Source organism: Eucalyptus grandis, chromosome 2 (genome assembly GCF_016545825.1).
Source record: "Eucalyptus grandis isolate ANBG69807.140 chromosome 2, ASM1654582v1, whole genome shotgun sequence".
NCBI lineage: Eukaryota > Viridiplantae > Streptophyta > Magnoliopsida > Myrtales > Myrtaceae > Eucalyptus > Eucalyptus grandis.
Window position 1 is genome coordinate 6,584,148 of NC_052613.1, and position 25,228 is coordinate 6,609,375.

The 25,228-nt window shown below is 39.8% G+C and overlaps 1 protein-coding gene across 1 annotated transcript; it reads right to left on the reverse strand.

Moving 5' to 3' along the window:
• Positions 1-19,775: 19,775 nt before the first annotated feature.
• Positions 19,776-24,551, reverse strand: LOC104419840 (cysteine-rich receptor-like protein kinase 42). Its single transcript, XM_039307867.1, has 6 exons — positions 23,658-24,551; positions 21,721-21,834; positions 21,278-21,628; positions 20,773-21,007; positions 20,455-20,599; positions 19,776-20,293 (listed from the first exon to the last, which is right to left on the reverse strand). Exons 1-6 carry the CDS (start codon positions 24,412-24,414, stop codon positions 20,033-20,035), a joined length of 1,863 nt encoding a protein of 620 aa, XP_039163801.1. The 5' UTR covers positions 24,415-24,551; the 3' UTR covers positions 19,776-20,032.
• Positions 24,552-25,228: the final 677 nt, after the last annotated feature.

The window sequence follows — 25,228 nt, forward strand, 5'->3', positions numbered from 1 at the left end:
CTATATCACATCAATTTTCTGATGTGTTATTTCTCTAACATAACTCACTCACAGGTGTATTCTAACAATCTCCCCATCACGTGTAGGCTTAGTGTTAGACCGCTTCCCCTTAATTTAGGTATTCTTTGCATTAACTTATGGGCTCGTATTACTACCCCACAACATCCACTTGCCTGATCTCTCCCTCACGTGTGAGCTTAGTGTTAGGCTTGCTTTTTCTTGATTTAAGTATCCTTCTGCATTAACTTATGAGCTCATATTGCTACACCATAACGCCCATTTGTCCAAAAATTGCAACTATAGGCTCTAATATTATTTGTTGGGAGTGTACAACAAAAATCCATCTAAGGAGATTGTCAAGAGGGAGCTCCAATTCGAGCCCGTCAATATATTTAGTTGGACCTATATTTCATCAAAAGTTTAAACCAATGAGTTATGGACCAACTATGATATATAAATGACCCTATAACATATCAATTTTTCAATGTGAGATTTCTCTAACATAACTCATTCACACGTGCATCCTAATAGCATCCATAGGAAGGGAGGTGGAGGATAAGGATGAAGCTGGTGGCAAGAGAAAATATCCAACTTTTTGTAGGTTCTTAAGATAGATGAGTATCAATTAAAAGCAACCTTTCATCTTTCCTTTCATTCCAAAATACTAGTGGCCCCATTTTGGGCAATGAAAACACAGCACTTCACCGTTTCTTTGGTCCACAATTTTTGTAAAATAGCTAAAAGCAAGGAACTGTTTCCACGATGCTTTACGGAAATCGCCATCCATTGATGAGAAAACGCATAACATCTTCCTCGGTAGGCACGAAAACAGCCCACCGACATTTCCGCTTTTTACCAGAATCTAGTAACACAAACAAAGACAGATCAGCGAGAGACCTTGATAAGCCAGACAGAGGACATTGAGATATTTTGCCTCAGCAAAGCAAATATCAGCCACAACCTGTTCATCGCATCCGCTGCTATGGGCCCTCTTTACCTACTCCATTCCCTGGATTTCTTTCTGCGTCGCGGCAGCTTCTCTTTTCCGTCTTTGTCGTTTCTCTTCCCCGGGAAGCACGCGCACAGTTTGCCGATATCATCGGCCTAATCGCAGTTCTTAGAGAGCCCGAACAGAACAGTTAAACCAAAGAAAAGTTGGGCATGTGAACCAACTTGAAGTACTTTATCGACAATATTGAAGGTTTATAAATTTGGGTGGGGGTAGCCATCAACCTGGGAAGATGGCCATTTCTTGTAGTTACTATTGGTGGGGAAAAGTTGGTTCTTGAGCCATTTGGGTCTCACAGTCAACTTCCACTATGCCATGTCTCCAAAGTGACTTTTTCTAGAGCGATTTTGGAGATGTCAAAGATAATGTTTTTATTCATGTTGAACTTTCACTTCATGCATGTGAAGGTGCAATGAAGTCACCGAGCTCTCTGATTAACATTAAGGTCGTCCAAGAAATTGTATTAATCATCTTCGAGAATAAAATGCATCATTTAGGTAAGAAGTGCACATGCATTAAAGCAGATGCAAGTAGGAAGGACGCACCAAAAGGAGGGGTGACACTCAAATCCTTTCGAGATAGAGGGTAGTGTTGGGAGAGATATATGATGATTGAAGCTTATTTTAGAACAGCGTTCCTATTTCTAATTTATTTTTGGAATTTTTTGTTGAATTTTTCCATTGATTTTTTGCTTTTTATTATTGTATTATTATATCAAAATGTTGGTTTGAACTCTCCAAGCACTTGGTTGAGTGATTAAGTGTTTGATTTGAACGGGGTGAATCCAACTCGGATTAACATCATTGGTTGGATTGCCATTATATGGATGGAGTGTTATTCGATGCACTCAATCAGTGTGGTTTGCATGTATATATGAAATTTCATAAAATTAATTGTTCGTATACTTTATATTGATCTAAATTAAAAAGAAATATAATAAAAATATAACAATGAAATGCGAAATAAAGAATGTTAAAATAGTTTAGTACGAAATAAATTCATACATATGTAGTTTGGTTTTCTCAAGTCATGAACTTGTAATGAAAAGTGGAGCGCTTGAATGTAATATTCTGTCAATTAAAGCCAAAAATGACGAGTGGTCGCCCATTGCAGGCTAAAAAGCCCGCACGAACTGACGGAATGGAGCCAAGACTCAACAAGAGTATGCTATTTGGAAAAAATAAAAATAAAAATAGAGAGGACGCGACACTTCTCTATAAAAAATTGTCTGATTAGCGATTAAGATAATAAGAGAAAATTATCAAAATGATCATAAACCTATTGAATGAATGTCAATTCAATTCACGATCTTCCAATTGAGCCAATTTAGTCATAAATATTTTAACGATTTGTTAATATAATTATTTCAGCCATTTTTAATTGGAAATAATTAACATGGATGCCAATTGTCTTATATATCACTTATGTTGACAATTTTTACAAAATTTTTCAATTTTTTTTTTCTAATTTTTTTTTCTTTATTTTTTTTTCTTATTTTCCTCTGGTGGTTTGTAACCCTGGTGGTGGTTGGTGGAGGTTACCAGCCATAGGCCAGGGCTTTCAACCTTGCTGCCCCTTAGTTAAAGAAAAAAAAGGAAAAAAAAAAGGAAGAAAAACATATAAAAGATTGTTAAAAAATTGCAACCTGCCTATAGTTAGGGTCCACCTTCAGGATTTCCAATTAAAATTGGTTGGAATAACTACATTTTCAAATTGTTAAAATATTTATAATTAAATTGGTTAAATTGAAGGATTTATAACATTTTGGATAATTATCCCTAGGTAAATATGATATACAGTAAAGATAATATAAGATGCTCTCTTTATGAGAGTATTTTTAGTGGATATTTTGTTTAAATCATCCATCTATATTAATGTTTAAGGGAAACACTCATTTGTCTCATATTTTATATTCCAAACTCCCCTTAGATCAAAACTTAAAACTACCTACTACCAGTTCTTTTTATTGAGTAACTGCTCAATTTACACATCTTTAATAACCCGCCGTGCGTATCCTTCAGTTAAATAATTACTTGACTCTTTAAAAATTATATTCCTTTCTCTTTATACATACCACACCCATGATCATATATGTACGAAGCGTATGCCCAACGTGTTATATATAAAGCGAGATTTCGTAATTGTTATGCACTCCGAATTTGCCATTGCACTCTCGACCATTTGATCGTCCCCTTGGGCCCAAAAGTGGCGGCCACTTCGCACGGACCATTTGATCATCCCCTTGGTCGGCCAGCCGCTTGCGAGGTCCTGTCCCTGCTTTTTCTGCCACTTTTTCCTCCAAAAACGGCATTGTTTGCTCAGCCCCAAGAGGAATCACGACAAGCGATTCCGGCATTTCATTCATTACAAGGCTTTGGCTTTTCAAGCAATGCCGGAATTTCGGTCTTTATAAGATGAGCAAGAAGCGTCGGCATTGCAACGCTACATCGCCAGTGTCACGGGCGAAAAAGAACTCAAAATCATCACGCGTTTAAATCAAGGAAACTTCTATTCTATGCGAATATATTTTTAAAATTGAAATTTCATTTTTTTGTTTTTAAAAAATTCAAAATTTAAATTAGTTTAAAAAATAAATTATTAATTTTTTTCTTTCTTTTTATTTTTTACTTCTATCTCAGTTACAGCCACGGAGATGGCTAGGAATTGACCACGGGAAAGGGAGGAGCTTGCTGTTCTAGCAATGCCGAGGTCTTGTCGACCTTTGACAAGGCTCGAGCCTCGAGCTCGACCTTGCTTGAGGTTAATCACTGATTGTTAGTGCAACTGTCAATTGGCGCAAAAGAAAAAGAAAACAAAACAAAAATAATAAAATGACGTTGACCCTTGGTCAAGGCCCGGTGACTCCGGCCGATCCTCCCCCTCCATCGTCGGACCTTCACGGTGGCGGTGGGGAGGAGGTGGCGGTTGAGGGTTTTTTTTTTAATAAATATTTTAATACTTGTATTTTTATTTTTAAATATTTTAAATAATTTTTATATTAATTTTTTACCACGTCAACACCAAAACGATGTCATTTTTTTACACTTACTTTGTCGAAAAATTGACACGTCGGCGTTTTGACCGGATTAACACTTAAGTAATCTATTTTGTTCCGATTTTGGCACTTAAGCGTCACTTTCGTAACTTTTGATACTTAAGTGTGTCTATTTGTGCCAACTTTTGGAACTCTAGGGGTCCAGGTGTCAATATTTCTTCGAACCCGTAAACAACTCATTGGCAAACTCATACTACTTGAGCAAGAATTGGGTTCCTCTAGAATGATGGGACTATTTTTCAGTGTTTTATATGTCCTATGTTATTTGCTTATGAGAAGCCCTACCTCTTCATAGAAGGTGAAAGCAAACCCTTCGGCTGCGCATGGTAACCTTCCCCAGCCCAAAAATTTATGTTCTTTTGTTCCCCGGAACAAAAAAAGAATAGAAACCCGTTTGATAACGGCACATTATTTTTTTGTTCCCGGGAATAGAAACTTAGCTCGGGAATGGTTTTGAAACAGAAATGAGAAGTAAAAAAAGTTACTTCTTGTTCTGGCCAAGAATTCCCAAGAACAAAAATAAGAAACAAATTGGGCTAAACCTAATTTCACTTTCACGATCTTCCATTTTCACCTCTCCCTTCATCCGCTTGCCTCTCCCCAATCTCATCTCCGGTCACCTCTCTCCGATCTCGTCGCCGCCGGTCTCGTTGCCACCGGTTTTGTCGTCGCCGGTCCTGTCGTCGCTGGTCCTGTCATCAGCGGTCTTGTACTTCGGTTGGGTCGCCTCTCTCCGAGCTGGTTGCGTCTAGTCTCGTTGCCTTCGCCTCTCTTCGGTGCCGTCAATCCCGTCGTCAGCGGTCTCGTACATCACCCACTCCACCGCCCGGAACTGCCTCCAGTTTCCATGAGTCCCGCCACCTCCTCCTCCTCCGCCGCCACGGCCGCGGTTTTGGTTCTTTCTTTCTTTTCCCGTTTTTGCGCTCTCCGATGGTGCGGTCATCCTCTCTGTTCGCATCGTCTCTCGCAACTGGATTTTCATTCGATTGCACCTCTAGTGCTTGTCTGCATGTGTTTGCTCTGGTTGGGATTGTCCGGTGCGCGCTCTCCGAGTGCCGCTTCGCCGGAGTGTGTCGCGCAGTGCGAAGCGTTGTTTTAGTGGACGTAAGGTCAATGAGATTTGAGCCTGCCGAATCGGCGGATAGGATATGTTGAAGAGGTTTTTCTCCGTTCGACGTTTGATGTCCGTTTCTAAATCGCATCTGCTGATTAGAGCTTTTCCTATTATCGTCTGTTTGTGGCAGTGGCAGTGGAGGATTACGATGCGACACTCTGGTTGGGTCGCCTCTCTTCGAGCCGGTTGCGTCCAGTCCCGTCGCCTCTGGTCACCTTTATCACGCTCGCATCGCCTCTGGTCACGTTGCCTCGTGGTTGTCTTGCCCTAAATTAGGTTTGTTGCATTGATTCCTTTTCATTGTACCTGCTCTAGTGGTGGTTCTCACTTTTTTTGAAGTTGAACCGTGTCGCCTTTGTCGCGTTGCCTCTATTTGTGCTCGCTTTTCTCACGTTGCTTCCCTCGTGCTTGTGTTGCCCTTGATCAATGGAGGTAGAGTGGATACCTAGACCTAATGGTTCGGGATATGCATGTTAAATGAAGGAAAGCTTCATTTCTTGGATGTAGATAAGCATGTTGCGCCTTATGCACATATATTTACTGAATTTTATGGTTGATTTAGATTAAATAAGGCCTATGCGATTTGTCTCTCTCTTTCGATATGACGCTCACTCTTTCTCTATTTTCCCCTATCAATTGCATACCTGAAACTTTGCCGTAATTTGTCAATGCTGCTGAAGTATTGATTATTAGAACAACATGTTCAGTTTATTATTTTTATATGCCTGATCCTAGTTGTCATTGATGCTTGTGTGAAGCTTTGGGTATGTACTTCATCAAACTTTTTGTGGCAATTTTCTGATCAAGGAATATCTCATAGATTCAAAGTTATATCTATCTGATTCATTCATGAACTAGCAAGGGATGCCCAACCTTACAAAACTATAAAGCAAAGGGGATGAACACTTATAAATGAGAGCACCTTAATGAGGATGCCGCCTTATGTGCTGATAATTGCTTTGATTTTTGATTTAATTGCAAGTTTGCAATGCTCACTGTCTTTCTTGTTGGAGTATCTCATGTAGGAATTAGAAAGTATTTTTGAAATTCTTTTTCCTAACATCTAGTCTCGCATAAAGTAGGAAAGCAAAGAGGTAGTTAGTCTATCATATGTAGACAACCTTTTGCTCATTAGTGTAATCATGTTTTCATTAATTTGAAGCTCATTCCTAGTTGATTCATTTCTTGTACCTGATCCTTGGTTATTGCTGTTAGTAATGAGTAAAGTGAATCATTGCTGTGATTTGTTGTTATCATGTGTGATTAGTTTGCCTATTAAAGCTTATTGTTGTATCACTTCCGTCCTCACTAATGGCTTTGTGGTTCAATTATCTGGTACTTTTTTGTTTGAATCTTGATTATGAGTCTAGAGATATTGGTTGTCTTCTGCTATGATGTTGTATTAAGCTTTCCTTGCTTGTCCTTCTCTTGAATTGTGCTTTCTTATGGTAAGGATTCAAGTAATACAGAAAGCTGGTTATCTTGATATGATGTTGCTGGTGCAAACAAATGATTTAGTCATGCTTGGTGAGGAACTGATTTTTTGCTGGATGTTATGTTTAGATTCACGAATCGAGCTTAGGATTCAACTTTAGATTCACAAAACATGCTTAGATCTGGTGATTGCTGATGTTATTTGATGATTTTTTGTAGATTGACGATCAATGATCTTAAGGTTGATTGAGCTTGATTTGTATTACTTTGCAATTTCGTATCTTTGTGATGGACTTACTGTTTTGGCTGAAATGAAGTGCGAGATGAATTTTTTTGACCTCGAGCCCTTCTAGACATAGAAAATACACTTCTAGAGCTTCGATTTGATATGTCGTACGCCCCTAATTGATGTTGTTTGGTTGCTGAAAAACACATTTGAAATCTGTCAATTCTGCAGTAGTTTCAGCTTGATTTGTGTTTACTGATTTTGCTGTTTTCTTGTTTTGCTAGTTCTGTTTTGCTGATTTGGTTGGTTCTTTGTTTTGAGGAGCAAATTGTCTTGAAAAAATATACAATAATGGAATGAAACATTTGAGAATTCAAACATTGCATTGAATATCTATCCAATGTTTATGCACTGAATAGCTATCCAATGTTTAGAGCTATAACATTTTGATGCTTGTGTCTTTCTTTAGTCTAAAAGATGGTGATGAGAAAAGAAGGCAGCAACATGTTGCACTTTCTTTTTAATTTTCTTGAACTCATATGATGTTCAACTAGTGAAGGTTACATGGCATTTCAAAAAGAAACATTCATCGCAAAGTGGACTGAGCCTTTAACTAACATGTTTGTCAGTTTGTTGGTAGAAGAGGTCAAAAAAGGAAATCGCACCTCTTCTACTTTCAACAAAGCAGGGTGGAATAACATACGGATAGAATTTAACAAACGAGCAGAACTTCAATATACTGCAGTATAGTTGAAGAATAAGGTGAACAAATTGAAAAAACAATATACTAGTTTTAAAAAGTTTCTTTCACAATCCAGATTTGGTTGGGATAATGTGAACAAAAAAGTTGTCGTTAATGATCCAAGCATATGAGAATCTCATATCAAGGTATGATTTAACCTTTGATCATTTTCATAGCACTATATATGTACATCCGATATGTTTAATTGTATTGCTAATATATGTCATCATTGTAAAAATTGCAGGATAATATTGAGTTGGTGAAATTCAAGAAGGATGGTTTTCCTCAATATCTTGACTTGTATATTATATTTGGTGATACATATGCTACTGGGGACTATACAGTAGGAAATGTCGAAGATTTGGTGATGTCGAATGAACTTAACATTGGTGGTGATGATGTAGACAATGGACCAGAGGATTTTGGTGCACAGCATGTTAATGAGGAAGATGTTATATCTGACAAAACTCTTACTCAGTTCATGACAAACATAGGATGGATAAAACTCCAAATACTAAGAGGAGAATGAATAGTCAATCATTTGATGTTGTCAGCACCTGCAAAGCCTTGCAAGAGATGATCAAAAGTAGGGTTAATAAATCTGTGAGTGGTTCTGTCAACTCACAAGTGACATCACCACCTATAGACCCATTCTCCATATCTGTAGTGATTGATACCCTACTTGCCATGCCCATGTTGGACCAAGATCTTTATAGCAAAGTAGTGGAGCAAGTCTGCAATAATGCCACGTGGAGAGAGGATTTTATCAAAACCTCAACTGAAATGAGATATGGACTTCTCCAATGTCTTTAGTGGATGTTAGGAAATGCGTCGTGGATTGCATGGAGTTTTATTAGATTATGTTTTTTTTTTTTTTTATGTTGTTGGTTGTTATTTTATTGTTCAAGATATTAATGTTGAAACTTTTGCATTTGTGTTGTGGTTTGGATATGATGGATTGTGCTGAATTTTTATATATGGTTTGCCTTTTCACTCTATTACTTACGTTATTGGTTTCTATTATTTTTTATTTTTATTTTTACATATATCTATATTGATTTTTTTATATTTGTATAATGGCATAGGTACTATGGAAGATAAATCAAATAGTGTGTCTAATGAAGAGGTAGCGACAGTTGAATGGTATTTGGATGACTTTGATATTGACATAATAATAGCATGGTTATTTCTTGTTAATTTGGACATGTTTTTGCATATGAAAGAGCCTATTAGGGATAGTAAATTATCAAGAGTTGAATGGGTAAGGGAAATTGTTTATGGACATTCAGATATGATATACGAAGCATTTAGATTAGAGAGACATGTTTTTCTTAACCTATGTGATATAATGAAGGCAAGAGGCTGGCTGAAAGATACTCGATATGTAAAGGTAGATGAACAAGTTAGGATTTTCTTATCTATGGTTGGTCACAGAAACACAAATAGAGATTTATTGAGATATTTCAACGTTCGGGACAAACAATCAGTAAGTTCTTCACTCTGGTATTACTTTGGTATTAAAAGCGTTTCTCAAATTATCAAAAGAGATTATTAGGCCGCATTCTTTTGATATTGTTCCAGAGGAGATTCTTATCGATCCTAACTACGCACATTACTTCAAGGTATGAATTTAATATCAATTTTACATTATTAAAATATATATAGTTGATAATACTGTCTAACGCTATAATTTCATAAAATCACAGGGCTGCATTGGTATTATTGATGGCACTCACATTAATGCATTTGTCCCTATATCAAAACAAATCCCATTTAGAGGCAGGAAATGGACTACCACTCAAAATGTGATGTGTGCTTGTTTATTTGATATGAAATTTACTTTCGTATATGTTGGGTGGGAAGGATCTACCAATGATTGTCGAGTTCTCTCGGCAATACTCGAGATTCCTCGATTGCAATTTCCTCGACCACCACTAGGTATTTGTTTTGTCTATATTAAGTGATTTTCTTTATGATTGTATAATTATTGCATATCATAACAAATTTATGTATATATTATTGTAGAGAAATATTATGTAGTAGATTCTGGTTATGCATCACTTCCGGGATTTTTAACTCCATTTAAAAGTGAACGGTTTCATTTGAATGACTATAGGGGTAGAATGAGACGGCCCATAACAGCAAAAGAATTGTTTAACCATAATCATTCTTCATTGAGAAATGTTATCGAGAGGTCATTTGGGGCATTAAAAAATCGCTTCTCCATTTTGAGACACATGCCTCCATTTTCAATTCGAAAGCAAGCATATATTGTAATCGCATGTTGTACTCTTCATAATTATATTCACGACCAAGACAAGATGGACAAGAACTTTGCCCTTTATGGAGATCCAGATTATCCACTTAGATCTACAGAAGACAAGGTTGTAGATGATGCATCACGTAATGAGGCGGCTGAGATAAACATGATCAGGAAAAATATTGCCAATGTGATGGTAAGGGATCACAATATGCAAGAGATTTCATGACTTTTTATTTCCGACTTTTGCGACGTGTTTTTTGTTTTTTGGTGAAAACTTTTGTGATGTGTTTGTAAACTATTATGAATACATTTATATTAATAGTATTAAGGTCATCCAATTCTATCTCCATGAGCATAAATGCCATTGAATCATAAATGTGGACAAATAGAAGAGAAGCAAATGGTAAGCTATTGTATAGTTGATACTTCGAGACCTACAAACCGCCGTCTGAAGCTTGTATGCTAGTCAAGAAAGAAAAAAAGCAAAAGAGGAGAAGAAAAACACCTCCCCTTATCAAAATTAGCCAAAACCTTATAACGACAGCAAGGTAATTCGGAATAAGCAATGTAAAAAGTAACATATAGATAGGATGCATCGATGGTTCAAAATGCAAGAGACCGAGGTCTTTACTAAGTGTTTTAGGAGCATACTATGAACTAAATGCATAATGACAATAAAGCCACGCCATGCATGCACTATTACAACAGCTGGAAATTTCCAACCCCACCCCGACATCCATGTCAAGATTAGAAGAGACTAAAATCCCTAAGCCACGCATGCACTAGAATTACAATTTTCTTTTTTAAAGAGTAAAAACTTAGTCCCAAGGAAATGAAAACTTAGTCCCAAGGAAATGAGCATAAATTAATTTGGCTGACAATATCACGTGTGCTTTTTTCGCAATATTTGCTATACCAAACATTAAAATTTGCAAAAAGAAAATATATTATTGAGAATTATAGTTCAAAACATCGGTTTGTGAATACTGATTCCAACAAAGCGCTACATAAATTCAATATGCTATAAAACATAAGTAAAGATCCTCACACATAGATATAAAATAATAGCTCACATTCCATTACAATACCACCTATGTTACAAGCATATTCGACTAGAATGCTTACACCTAATCAAATGTATTATTAATCTAATGATATTTTGATCTTGTCAATTTTTATGTAATATCTAATTTATTCCTTTTTCTTATTTTTAATTTTTTTAAAATAAAATTTGGAATAGAAATTTTGTGTAGTTACCAAATGTATTTTTGTTCTTTTTTTATTCCATAAATAGAAATTTTGTGTAGTTATCAAATGTGTTTTTGTTATTTTTTTTGTTCTAGAAATAGAAATTTTGTACAGTTATTAAACGGGTTTTTTTTGCTCAGAAATTGTTCCCCAGAATAGAAATAGAAAAAAACTATTTCTGAAAAAAAAAATTGTTCCCCGGCCAAGAAATGTTGCCATGCACAACCTTAGTCTTCCTCTATAATTCTTCATTACTCCATGATTTGATATTGTGATGGTGGAAGAATTATTACTTGTAACTCCCACGTAATTAGAGGAGTTATTCTTTGTGTAACCTTCACAACACCAACGAGCGTCTTTAATGGTTATTCACCAACACCTTGCTGGAATTCCAGCAAGGTGTAAAACGAGGTGCTTGTAGTTCTTACCTTGGATCCAAAGAGAGAGACTTGTGATATCCACTATGCATGTAAATGAAATAATTTCTTTCGACCACTCGCACGAATTTAAAGCGTGTGCTTTAAACTACCATGCTGGCAGAGTTGCTCCCATATCAGTTGATACTCTCTCCTAATGAGAGGTCGTCACGTTACATAATACCACGTTAAGTAATCCCAAAGGAGGCTGAAAATCCTTAATGCATGTGGAATGACTAAGAAATTATGAGATCTGAGATGAAAGAAGGAAAGAATGAAGGAAGAACAAGGTTCGGAGAGGAAAAAATGTAAAGCGATGTAGGGATGTTTCCTGTTTTCTCATTAATTCAACTGAATGTACAATTCTGCAGAGATATAATACAAGCTCTATCTTGAATGAGGAAGTAATTGATCCGACTATCAATCTAAATCTAGATCTCAATATTTAATTTACATATACACGAAGATTGTGATCAATCATGTTCAATTAAGATCAAATCGCATTAGGCAATTCGCATATCTTCCAACACTCCCCTTCAAGCTGGTGGCTTGTAGATGTCCAAGACGCCTAGCTTGTTTAATAGATATGCGTGTTGTCTCTGACATAGGGGCTTGGTGAACAAGTCTGCCGGTTGCTCCGTTGTCCCAATTCCTCTTGTCTCAATTACTCCTTCTTGGATCTTTTCCCGTGTAAAGTGACAATCCACTTCTATATGCTTGATTCATTCATGCACTATAGGATTAGATGCAAGTTTAAGAGCCGCATCATTATCGCAATATAACCTCATGGGTCCTTGCACTTCTACTCCAAGATCCTTGAGTAATCCTCGCATCCACTTGACAAGTGGCCTTGGCCATAGCTCGATATTTCGCTTCAGCTGAGGATAGAGACACAGTGGCTTGTTTCTTGGTTTTCCAAGATAGAAGAGATCCTCCCAATTTAATGCAATATCCAGTGACAGATCTTCGACTAATCGGACATGTTGCATAGTCTGCATCACAATATGCTATCATCCTCATGTCACATTCCTTTGAAAGAAGTATCCCCAGCCCCGGACATTTCTTCAGATATTTTACGACTTTTAGAGCTGCATCCAAATGAGAACGCTTTGGCTGATGCATAAATTGACTAAGTGTTTGAACCGGATATGAGATATCAGGTCTAGCCATTGTCAGATATATAAGTTTTCCAACAAGTCTTTGATAGCCTGACGGATCATTGAGTAGGAAATCATCATTTCGAGATATTCCCTTATCATAGTCTGCGGTGGTCAACTTAGTATTTTTCTCTATAGGAATTACAGCTGGCTTGCATCCTGATTGACCTGCTTCTGATATAATCTCTAGGATGAACTTCCGCTGGCTAAGGGAAATTCCCTTGTCAGATCGGGCAATTTCGATTCCAAGGAAGTATTTTGGTGCTCCTAAATCTTTAATATGGAAGGTAGCATGCAAATATTCCTTGAAATTCTCTATAGAGGCTCTATCATTTCCCATAACAAGTATATTATCAACATAAATCATCAAATAGATAGATGACATACCTTTAGTTTTTGAGAACAGAGCATAGTCATGCTTGGATTGCTTGAAGCCTGCTGTTGTAAGAGCATTGTCAAATTTAGCATACCATTGTCTGGACGCCTGTTTTAATCCATAAAGGGATTTACGGAGACGACACACCTTATTCTCCACTTGTCTCCATATGCCTTGAGGAATATCCATGTAGATCTCTTCATCTAGATCGCCATGGAGGAAGGCATTATGGACATCCGTCTGGTGTAGATGCCAGTCATTACTAGCAGCGACAGCTAGGAATGAACGGACTGTAACATCCTTGGCAACTGGTAAGAATGTCTCATGGTAGTCAAAACCTTCTCTTTGGGTGAATTCCTTGGGTACCAATCGTGCCTTGTACCGTTCAATGGAGCCATCAGCCCGGTACTTGATCTTGTAAACCCATTTGCACCCAATAGGTTTACGTTGAGCTGGTAATGGAACGAGATCCCATGTATGATTATTAGTGAGGGCCTTCAATTCTGCCTTCATGGCTTCTTGCCATTTTGGGTTATTTGAGGCTTCTTTATAACTGGACGGTTCCTTTTCTTCAGACAATTGACTAATACAACATCTATGTTCCTGAGACAATCTATCAAAGGAGACATATGAAGAGACTGGATACTGAATACCTGGAGAGTTGTGAGCAGCACAAACATAATCTTTCATCCAGGTTGGTGGTTTTGTAGCTCGTCCAGACCTCCTAGGGTGCCCAACTTCGGTGGTGTGTTGTGATGTCACGGAAGTTGTTGTAATGTCTTCTGCATCAACAATTGTTTCCTCCAAGGTATCTCCCTGAATATGTTCTGAAGGATTCAAAGGTCCATTAGAATCTTGTGGAGCTGGGATTGTAGGAAGAATAGGATTCCTTGGCTGTACTATTGGTATGAAGGAAAATTCCCGGTGTGGTGCTTCATCATGGAGAGAATGATGGTTGGAAGTTATCTTTGGATCTCCATGTGAAAATTCCCCTTCAGAAAATGGAAAAATAGTCTCATGGAAAATAACATCACGACTTACTATAAATTCGCCTGTGGAAATCTCAAGCACCCGATACCCTTTTTGGAGATTGGGATAGCCCATAAAGACGCATCGCCGCGCACGTGGGCTCATTTTATCTCAAGGCCCCATGACTGCAGCGTAACAAAGGCATCCGAAGATCCTGAGATGATTCAAGTCTGGTTTCTTCCCAAATAGCAGCTCAAATGGCATCTGCCCATTAAGAATCCGAGTAGGCATTCTATTAATTAGATAAGCTGCTGTGGTGACACATTCACCCCAATATCTTTCCGGAATTGATGCTTGAAATTTCAAGGCACGAGCAACTTCCAATAGATGGCAATGCTTTCTTTCAACCACTCCATTTTGCTGTGGTGAGTAAACGCAGGAGCTTTCATGTAGAATACCATGAGAATTAAATAACTGGGAGCATTCATGACTGAAGAATTCTCGTCTGTTATCAGTGCGAATTCGCTGAATGGATTTTCTGAATTGGTTCTTAAATAGCAAAATGAAAATTTTCAGGTGAGAATAGACCTGATTTTTGGATTGCATAAGGAATATCCATGTTGCTTGAGAATAATCATCTACTATCGTAAGAAAATAATGGGAGCCATCATGATTCACTGTATGATAAGGTCCCCAAATGTCCACATGAAGTAACGCAAATATTTGACTAGTTCGTGAGGTACTAGAAGAAAATGGTGTGCGTGATTGCTTGGCAAGAGGACATATAGGACATTCAGGATATGAAAATGAAGCACTGTGACCCAATCTCATATGCATAGTCAAATTTCTATCATTGGCAGTTGAATTACACAATGATTGCTTATTCAAGGAATTGCATGAAAAATTGAAATTACTTGGAAAACTCGTCCAGAAATAGAGTCCTTCAGAAAGACTACCCAAGCCCATCTGTCTCCCAGTCGAAAGGGCCTGAAATAAGCATGTGTCAGCATTGAATATTACCCGGCATGAGTTGTCTTTGCATACTTGAGACACGGATATGAGGTTGAATTGGAATTCTGGGATATATAGCACATTTTGGAGAATAATTTGAGGACTGAGATTTACTGTCCCTGTCACTTTGACATGAGTAACATTTCTGTTGGGTAATTGCATGGAGACAGGAAAATTCAAACTTTCATTTATATTTGAAAAAAATTCCCTGTCGCATATAATATGGTCACTTGCCCCAGAATCTATAATCAATGCCTTCCTGGAAATGGAATTAATTAGGCAATGTGAAATACCTGAGAAACTTCCCCCTTTGTTGGACATTTCCATCCTCTATAGTTTCTGCATGAGTTGCTGGTACTGACCATATGAAATTGGTTGATCAATTTTTGGACTAGTCGGTCCAGTGACTTGATAAGCCGTGGAAATTTTTTTCTCCTTTTCTCCTGGCTTCTCATGTAATTTCCAGCAACTGTCAATGGTATGATTAGTATGCTTATAATAATCGCAAAAAAATTTACCCTTTCCTTTAAAATTTCGGGCGAAATTCTTTGATGACGTGGCAAAGATTTGGCCGTCCATTCCTTTGATCGCGATCTGCTGTCCACCATCCGATCCAGGCGTAATTTCGATCCCTTGATGACCGTCGGATCTCCGTGCGTTTTCTAGACCGTCAGATCTTCGAGCGTAATCTAGGCCGCTCGATCCTTGCATATAATCCTGGCCGTTCGTCCCTTCCCTTTTAAGGCCGCGCGGATTGTGTTCGCTGAACCCTAAGGGGCTTTTCTTCTCTTTGTCGCGAGCTAGGGTTAGGGTTCTCCCCTCTCCGCGCGCAGCCAGAGCGATGCTCTCACTGTTCTTCGTGATAGTGAGTCGCTGACTCTCCTCCTGCATCGCCAGTTGGAAAATACGCCCGATCGGTGGCATGGGATCCATGGCAAGGATCTGTGACCGAAACGTGAGGTACGATTCGTTCAAAATCAGCAAGAATCACGTGGCCTTTTCTCTCTCTTTGATTTTTTTATATTGCTTGAGGGTGGATTCTGGCCTTTCAAGCCTTTCTTCTACTGCTTCGAGTTGATTCGGGAGAGACGATAGCCTGTTGAAGTAGGCCGTGACCATCGAGTTTCCTTGTTTGAGTTCGTTGATTTCCTGCATAAGATTGAAAACCTTTGCTTGATCCATTTTACCGTACATTTCTTGAATATTTTCCCACATGGTTTTGGCATCCTCTGTGGGTGGAAGCCCGGCCGCGACTTCTAGGGATATGCAATTTCCGATCCACGTTCGGACGAGTTGATTGCATTTCCGCCAGTTTCGGGCCATGCGTTCATTGGAGGGGATGGAAATCGTTCCATCAAGAAATCCGTCTTTGTCTTTTGTCGCCAATGCCCGCTGGAGCTCCTGTGACCACTTCGAATAGGTCTCTGGTCCGGTAAGTTGTTGGTTTATCAGTCGAAGTTCCGGTCCGTCGGCGGTGGAGACAAACAGAGGATCGCCTATTTCTGGTCGTTCGGTGAATGCCGTCGCTGGAACAGGCAGAAAACCCGGTGCGAAATTCGGGTAGGGATTCGTCCCTTGACCCGTTTCGCTCGACCCGAATGGATACCCCGCATTGACATGTCCCGGGTAAGTATTCTGCCCTAAACCCGATTCGTTTGAACCGCCCGTCTTTTCTCGCGATAGTTGGGTTTGCCCCACTCGTGGCTGGCGAACCTCCATCGTGACTTTGGTGGCCCACGGAGAAAGGCGATGAGGAATTTTGGCTTGGCCCAAAATAGAGTGGATAGGGAATCTACTGGTATGGTCGACCCGTCGTGGGTTGCCCTAATTGAAACTGAGCCTGCGTGGGCTGCCATTGCTGAGGTTGAGTTAGAAACAGTTGTTGTTTGGATGCTGGTATTATTGTAGGGAGATCTGGATCTGTGGAGCTTGAGGACTACTTTCTTCGGTGGTCCTGTCGTCAGCAGCCAGATTGGAGTCCTGCGGAGAAGCCATGGTAAGATAATTTTAAAATTCTTCCTTTGAGAGTATGCCTACTGCCGAGAGATCAATCCTTTTGCAGGATGAGAATTTCCTTCGGCAGTCCTTTGGAGCAGAAGCGAGTCAGAGATCAAGTCGCTCGATACCATGAAATGAGACACTAAGAAACGATTCAATGGTAATAAAGTCTCACGAGACACTGAACCAGACCTCCTTAAAGATCCGTGGTTCTATAACGCAGAAGAATTATTACCGAGATTGAGATTATTTCTTCTTATTTTGCATTTTATAACTTTTCAAGTTCTTTCCCCAGAAAAGAAAAAAGTGGTCGGTTCTTTTGATCAATCTTAGAAGAACGAACCAATTTAGCTTCCACCTCCAATCCGTTGGGATCGAGAGCCGCCTTTTTGATTCAATCAGAAACAGATTACCTCTAGAAAAAAGACAGGTTCGACACCCCCAGTAGGCCTGACCAAATGGGCGGGCTAGGCCAGATCCGGATCTAATATTGCCACACCTCAAAAGATGACAATTAATTCTCGGGCTAAGTCAAGTCGGATCTCGGGGAGGGGCCTCGGGGGTGAGGGGGGGTGCCTTTTGATGCGGAACCCTCATCCGACTCATGATATTTGCGTTTCCAACTAGTAGGCCATCCCAGATCGCGAGAGGAAACGGAAAAGAGCCCACGGAATAAAGAAGAGAAGGAAAAAGAGACAAGAGAAGGATGAGGCCGTTGATCGAGCTTGTCTCCATGCCACGAAAAAAGAGCAGTTCCCGGGCCATCGGACAAAACATGACCCTCATCTAACACTTAGTTGGGACGGAAGATGCTCCGAATGTTTATGCTCTCTCGCTCACTCTGTGTCGAGCCTTCTTTTTCTCTCAGTCCTCTATGCTCATAAATCAAGAGACGCCCAAGAAGAGGAGATGAGGGATTCTTCATCTTCTTTGTGAGACTAGGGCCTTTCATCATGAAATCAGCACGTCAGAATACCTCGGGAACCGATCGGTCAACTTTAGTCAACTCTTATCAACTCTAGTCAATGGCCAATGGTCAAATGATGACGTGGCAGTGATGTGGCAATGACATGGCATTATAGCTGCCGAAGCAGCTATTGAATTAGCTATTATTTCGTCGATTTATCGTAATAGAAAATCAACTCGTATCAATCAATCAAATTTGATGAGTAAATGAATAGATAAGTAGTATTAATTAATTATTTATTATTAATTATAGAAATTAGAATATTCTAGTCAGATGACGTGGCGATGTCGTGGCGATGTCGTGGCGTTGGCATGGCGGATGAGGTGGCAGGTGACATAAGGATGACGCAATGATCATGTTAGCAATACATGGCCGACTTAAGTCACGTGAGACGCATGTGGGCGTGCAGAGGCTTGGAGTGGCGCGTGTGGGCATGTGCGGCATCGGTTGGCGGTGTGATTTGGCTGGTTGGATTCTTTGAGCGACGTAGAATCTGTTTGTGGTGTTGTATTGTCAATATAACCAGCTGAATAAGTCCAAAATAGACTTGCAATGTGGCGGCTGGGTTGGTGACAAAACAAGCAGCGGAAGTTGCGGAGAAACGAGAGCGACGCGACACCTTCGTGGAGCGAACGTGACCTATTCAGCTGGCATTGCAAAAAATAAAAATCCTCAAGAAAGAGGCTTTGATACCAAGTTAAGAATAGAGGAATAAAGAACTTCTGTATATTTTTATGATTTGTAATGAGGAATATAAGAGCCTATTTATAAGTTCTACAGAGAGACTATTTACAGTAATAAAATATTATACAATCAATTATAATTAATTATAATCAATCATAAAGATATGCAGAATATTAAATATATCAAGAATATTATAGATATCGGGATATAAGAAGGATATTTAGAATATTAAAGATTTGCAGAATATCCAGAATATCGTAAAGATAATCTCATTATATCTTACAGCTCTGCCGATGGACGGAAGCAATCTCAAAATCATGAGAGCATTGCTGAAGAAGTTGGATTCCAACACCCTCATGGTGGCTGGCAAGTCCCAGCATCACCAGCTCCGCCGCCTGAACATTTGCGAGTACCAGGTTCCTCCCTTTCTCTACCCTCACGTGATCTATACTAGGAGTGATGATGTTCATGAAGGGATTCAACTCTAAAAAAGTTGGATTTTAGGCTCAGTTGCATTTGCGATATAAATTATGAATTAACATCGCACGTGCCCAAAGTACGAGATGTTTTTGCATTTGTTGAAGACTAATGGTGATGGTTGCTTTGCTTTTCTTCTTAGCGTCCATCAAAGTCTCTTCTCTCTCAAGTTCTTCTTCTTCTTTCGAGACTTCTGGTTCAGGGACATCGTCACCTTCATCGTCGGAGGAAGAGCTTTCTTTAGAGTCTGTCCCTCTCAATCATCACCATTGGGAATGCAGAATTTCTCTTTCTTGTCATCATTTTTTTTTTCCGTGAAATCAATGGAAAAGAGGACATGCGACGATGCGCCGAAGCGATGGGCAGCAAAGGGTAAGCGAGACAGTCGCGGATTTTGAAGCAACATAAAATTATTTCAACCAAAAAAGAGAAGAAAAAATGACATAAAACTACCAAAAAAACAGAACAACGTTCGTTTCTTTTTTACTTTTTCTTTCCTGTTATTACATAACCTATGACTAACTCTGGAATTGAAACATCCCAACATGGTATGATTGTCCAATCAAGACGTAAAACTATGAAAAAACAGAGTAATCACATCTCACTTAGATTCATATATTCGTGGGATATTCGTGATTTATCGATTTAAGATTGGACTCATCATCATCTGAACATGCTGCTAACCAAGTAAGGATAATTCGATTCATGCCATGACGTCACTAAAATCTGCACTGCTAGTCGATTGCAACGTGTTCGTATTTGTTGGAAGAAGAAGAAGAAGAAGAAGAAAGGTCCCAATCCTAAAGGGTCAACGAGCAAAGCTGAGGGCTTCCTGTCAAGCTGGAAGAGACCTCGGATGCCATGAGCTGGCTGAACAACCATGTGTTCATGTAGAGCTTCCGCTGCTGGATGTGTCAAACATCAAGCTAGCATTGACGAACGGGGGTTGGCTCGGTTGGGGGAGTACACAATTTTTGTCATGGAGCATCTCGACGACTCCAGACATGGGCGGTCGCAATTCCATGTAGGCTTGAGTGCACAAAAGGCTGATTTGGAGCACTTTCGACACCTCCAGCATGGGGAATTTACCTTGTAAGGCCGAATCAATGCACGCGGCTAAATTATTTGACTTGTAATGCTTCCATACCTGCAAAGCAATCATGAATTTTCATGGCTCTCTTATATGTGAAGATAAATCTACTAGCACTAACGTAGAAACCAACGATAGAGTTTGTTGGGAAAATCAATGTGGCTAGGAAAGTAAATGTCAGTCTAAGTTCTCATGATTGTAGGGACAAGCAACCTTACCAATTGTAGTACCGAGCTTGACCCCCGTGTGTATACACTATTCTTCCTACCACTCAAGATTTCAAGAACCAGCACCCCAAAAGCATAAACATCGGCTTTCTCCGTTAGATGTCCCCTCATTAAATATTCAGGCGCCATGTAACCACTGCATAGTCAATCTTCATTTAGATATAAACCATACTTAGCTCAAAGAAGATATGAAGTGCAAGGAAAGGATGATACGCGAAACCCCTTTGAGGGGCCAAACTTGTCAAATTAAGGACATAGAAAGTGCCGACTATGGTTTCGAGCAGGTTGGTAATGAAAAGGCATTCTTACAGTGTGCCAGCAATTCCTGTGCTAAGATGAGACTTATCTAGAGCAATGCATCGGGCAAGCCCGAAATCTGAGATTTTCGCTGTGAGATTTTTGTCAAGGAGGATGTTGCTGGTTTTTATGTCCCGATGGATGATTTTCACTCCACAACCTCCATGAAGATATGCGAGGCCCTCAGCTGTTCCTATGATGATGTGCATCCTCTCCTCCCAAGTTAGGATGGGGGTCGCATCGTTGACTGCAACAATAGATTCTATTCGCTTATGTAGAAAGGCAAGCAGAGCGGAGTGGGATAGACATAACCGAATAAGGCAAGACACTAATGGAGTAGATATTTGAAACCTTTGACTTGAAAATCATAAGATAGAAGCATTGCTTGCAATATAAGAAGCCAGTTACTAAGAATGCAAACTGAACCGATGCTCGTCGTGAAGGGTGCATCTCTTCTTGGCATCAAATGATGGTTGTGTAAGTGTATTATGCAGTTATGCAACAACCAACTACTTACCAAAAAGAACTAGATCAAGACTTCTTTTAGGAAGATATTCGTAGACGAGGAGGCTCTCTGGGCCTTCGATGCTGCATCCCAAAATCCTCATGAGGTTCTTGTGTCGGATCCCACTGATTAGGTTCACCTCATTGAAGAAGTCATCCGCCCATTGGCATGTGTTGAACACCAACCGCTTAACCGCGACGACCTTCCCGTCAGGTAAAATCCCCTTGTACACGGAACCACCGCCCCCTTGGCCCAACTTCCTCGAGTCATCAAAGAAGTTGGTGGCCTTCTCCAGTGTCTTGTACTTGAAATATAAGCTAAACTTGCTCTTGCTCGCTCGTAATTGCATGAGGTTATTTTGCACTGAATAAGGATGAATGTGAAATTCATGTCATCAAGCTTGTGATCAAGAATTACTAAGAGATCATTTTACGCATTTGAACCAAATTGCTTACTTTGTTTCTTCTTGGAGTACTTTTTGTATCCAATGTATGCACCAATGAGAACAAGTGAAGTCGCTGCAGTAGCCGATGAGGTTATTGCTATGGTGATGTGGACCCTAGATGAACCTGCGAAATGATAAAGCCAACATCAGGTTGAGATGAGCGAGTTCATTAATAATTCCAAAAATCTGGCAAGCATCGAATCATAAGATCAATCAAATTAAACTTAGGGTGTGTTCATTTGGGGGAAAATTTCAAGAAAAAGGAAAATGTTTTCTGGAAAATCAATTTTTAAGAAAATGATTAATTTTCCTTTATTTGGTGATATATGACTAAAAATGTTTTCTAGTGTTTTTCTCGTTTGGAAAATGATTTCAATCTCATGCAAAAAAAAGAAGAAGTCATTTTTAAATAATTTTTATTTGATTTTCTTTCTCTTTCCTTCTTCCTCTTCCACTAGGCATTAGGCCTTGACAGGCCACTAGCATCGTCGTCAAGGCCCAACAAGGGCCGACCTGACCAGCCTCGGGCAAGTTTGTGCTAGCTAAATCCTAGGGTTTGTTGCAACGAGGCTAGCAAGGCTTGAGCTTGCCTGAGGTGGGCTTGCACTAGCGATCAGCGAAGGAGGAAAAAGGAAAAGAAAAAAGATAAGGAAAAGAAAAGAAAATAAAAAAAATCGATTTTTAAAATAAAATATTTAAAAATTCCCCATGAGCAATTTTTGAAAGTGTATTCACCTTCTTAGATTGAGGAATTCACTTTTCTAATTTTATGTGTGTATATTTTCCTTGATCGGAAAGTGTTTTCGATTGATCAATCATTTTTGGCGAACTAAACGGATGAAAGTTCAGAAATTAATTTTGAGAAAACACTTTTCATCAAACAAATGCACTCTTAGGTTATGTTCGTTTCGTGGATAATATTTTTCTAAAAAGATTTTCCCTGGCATTCGATTCGTTTAGGAAAATGAGTCAATGAAAAATATTTTTCTAGTCAATGTAAAACTATGATTTCATCTTTGAAAAAGTTGGAAAACATTTTTCAAAATATTATTAGGTATTGGCACTTGGATCTAAAACTCTTCGTTTAAACACAAGAATCCCAACGCTAGTTCCTGAGTCTCTAACGCTCGGGCTGGATCCATCAAGGTTGGCCCCGGATCCATAGAGGCTGGGACCAGGTCTCTTGGGCACGAGTCCATTGAGACCAGACTTGGGTTGAGGCCGGGCTCTCGGTGCCTATACCCATGTCCATTGAGACTAAGCTCGAACCCTTAGTGCTTGTGCCCTATGCCTCAGTACTTGAGCCAGCATCCATAAAGGATAGGCTTGGGCCTTGAAACTCCAGCTTTAGTTCCTAGCACTTAGGCTCAGGTCTTGAATTAATGAAACTTTGTCCTTATAGGAATATTTAAAAAAAAAAAAAAGAACTTCAATTATTTTTCTTTCTAAAAAAATCAAAATTTAAATTACTTTAAAAAATTAATTTTTTTCTTTCTTTTTAGATTTTGCTTCTACCTTGGTTGATCGCCGACCTTAGCGACAGCCAGCAATTGACCATAGGCAAGGGATGAGCTCGTTGTTCTAGCAATGCCGAGGTCTTGTTGACCTTTGACAAGGCTTGAGCCTTGCCGATCTAGCTAGACTCGAGCTCAATCACCCATGAGGTTAGTCACTCGTGACACCGATTGTCACCGTGGCTAGTGATTGGCTGAAAAAGAAAAAGAAAAGAAAAAAAAAATAATAAAATAATTTGATATTTAAAAAATGAAAAGAGAATTTTTTTTAAAAATATCATTAAAAGAAGTGCCTTAATCGACCGACATGAGGAAACCACAATTGGAAAAATCGAAATCTGACAGCAGACATAGAAGAGCGTCGGTTTTTCTTTAATGGCGAGGAAGCCATCTTTTAAGTCGGTAAACCAGAGATCAGGACACTAGTTGTTACCTCCGCTATCAGGGACGTCGTAGAACTTTGTGGTCGAGTAACGGAGGAAGCATCCCGCGTTCATGGCCCGCGCTTCTTCTCCAGGTGCGCAGCTTCTCGCCATCGAAGTTGCATTCTCCAAACAGAATCTGCAACTGCCGGCATCAAGCGTGCTCCAACACTGTGCCAAAGCATATACCCCGGCGACTCCTCCAACTCCGTCCTCCCCAGCCACCGCGAAGCCCTTGTTCCGCACTGCACTGGCCGAGACATTCCTCAGGACCCGGTCCACCCTATCCGAGAGCTCGGCCACTCTCTCTGCCGGGGCTGTCAAATTGGAGCTACACTTGAGCATGTCGCGCGTTGGATCGACGGTCTCGTTGTAGAAGTCGTAACTGCCGTAACGGAGGAAGCAGCCGTCAAGGTAGAGCCGACCAAAGCTGGGGAGGCAGCGGGTGATCCGGGTCCAGCTCTCGGTAAAGCAGAGGAGGCACTCGGTCTCAGTCAAGTCCCCATGGCACTGGGTGAGGACGTACATTGCTGGCGGCGGCGAGGCGAGGGAGTACTTGCCCCAGCCCTGGGCGGCGATGCTGTCAGAGACCTCGCTCATGGCGGCGATGCCGTTGGAGACAACGTTTCCAGCGACAATCCCAGTAAAGTTCTCGCAGATGCGGCCCGCTTCGGTGATTCGAGGATCGGAGACGGCCAGAGAGAAGAAGAACGAGGAGAGCGCGAGCAGAGGAAGGGCGATTGATGGGCTCGCTCCGTTGGACTTCATGGGCTCTGCTTGAGATATGCTCGGTTATCAAATTTTCCTTTTCTCTCTGTTCTCTTCAAAGAGAGAAGAAGAAGAAGAAAAGGGAAAGATTTGAGCAAGAGCGCGATGGGAGCTCCGATTCAACCTGATGATCTCATAAAAAGCTTCAACCCAGCTACACCACGCGGAGTCGAAAAGCTGCAGACTGATGCTTGACTTTTGGGGTCTCGTTTTTCACATCACCCCTTGCTTTCTTCATGCTACAGCAGGGTTTTTGAAAAATGCCGCCGCGATAACATGTCTCTCTCTGTGTGAATGGGTGGAATGCAGTGTTTTTTTTTTGGTCGGTGGAATGCAGTGCTTGACGCGGCGAGAATGATGGGGTTCCGAGACCTTTCGAGTCCGAGAATATTTTGGATTGAGAGTGGTCCAGACGAAAGAGAGAGATCTGCAACGACCGAAGCGACGAGGTCCACGGATGTTGACGTCCATGTCGGTAGTTTTTTAAAAATAATTAGATGTTAATTTTTAATCTGTTATGAGAATAATAATAATTATAAAAAATCAAATAATAAATTATTATAAATTATTTTGAAGTGTATTCTTTTAAAATTTGTGACTCATAACAAGTTATTATCACAAAAAAAAAAAAAAAAACTAAATTAGTGGGAACCTGTTCGGATAAATAGGAAACTTAAAACCTAGAATAAGTTTTTAAATTTTTCTTGGTTTATACCTTAATGTGATTATGCAGTATTCCAAGGTGTTCAATGATGGTTGTATAATCTGAATCACTAGTCTAATCTTTCATTTTATGACTGCAACTTTTACTTTG

What these genes read in the sequence shown, in the direction of transcription:
- LOC104419840 (XM_039307867.1), bottom strand. Translation starts at nt 24,414, where the DNA reads ATGAAGTCCAACGGAGCGAGCCCATCAATCGCCCTTCCTCTGCTCGCG. An exon ending in ACAGGAATTGCTGGCACACT is followed by an intron (nt 20,600 to 20,772) that starts GTAAGAATGCCT and finishes TTGACTATGCAG; the next exon opens with TGGTTACATGGCGCCTGAAT. An exon ending in CAAGCTCGGTACTACAATTG is followed by an intron (nt 20,294 to 20,454) that starts GTAAGGTTGCTT and finishes ATTGCTTTGCAG; the next exon opens with GTATGGAAGCATTACAAGTC.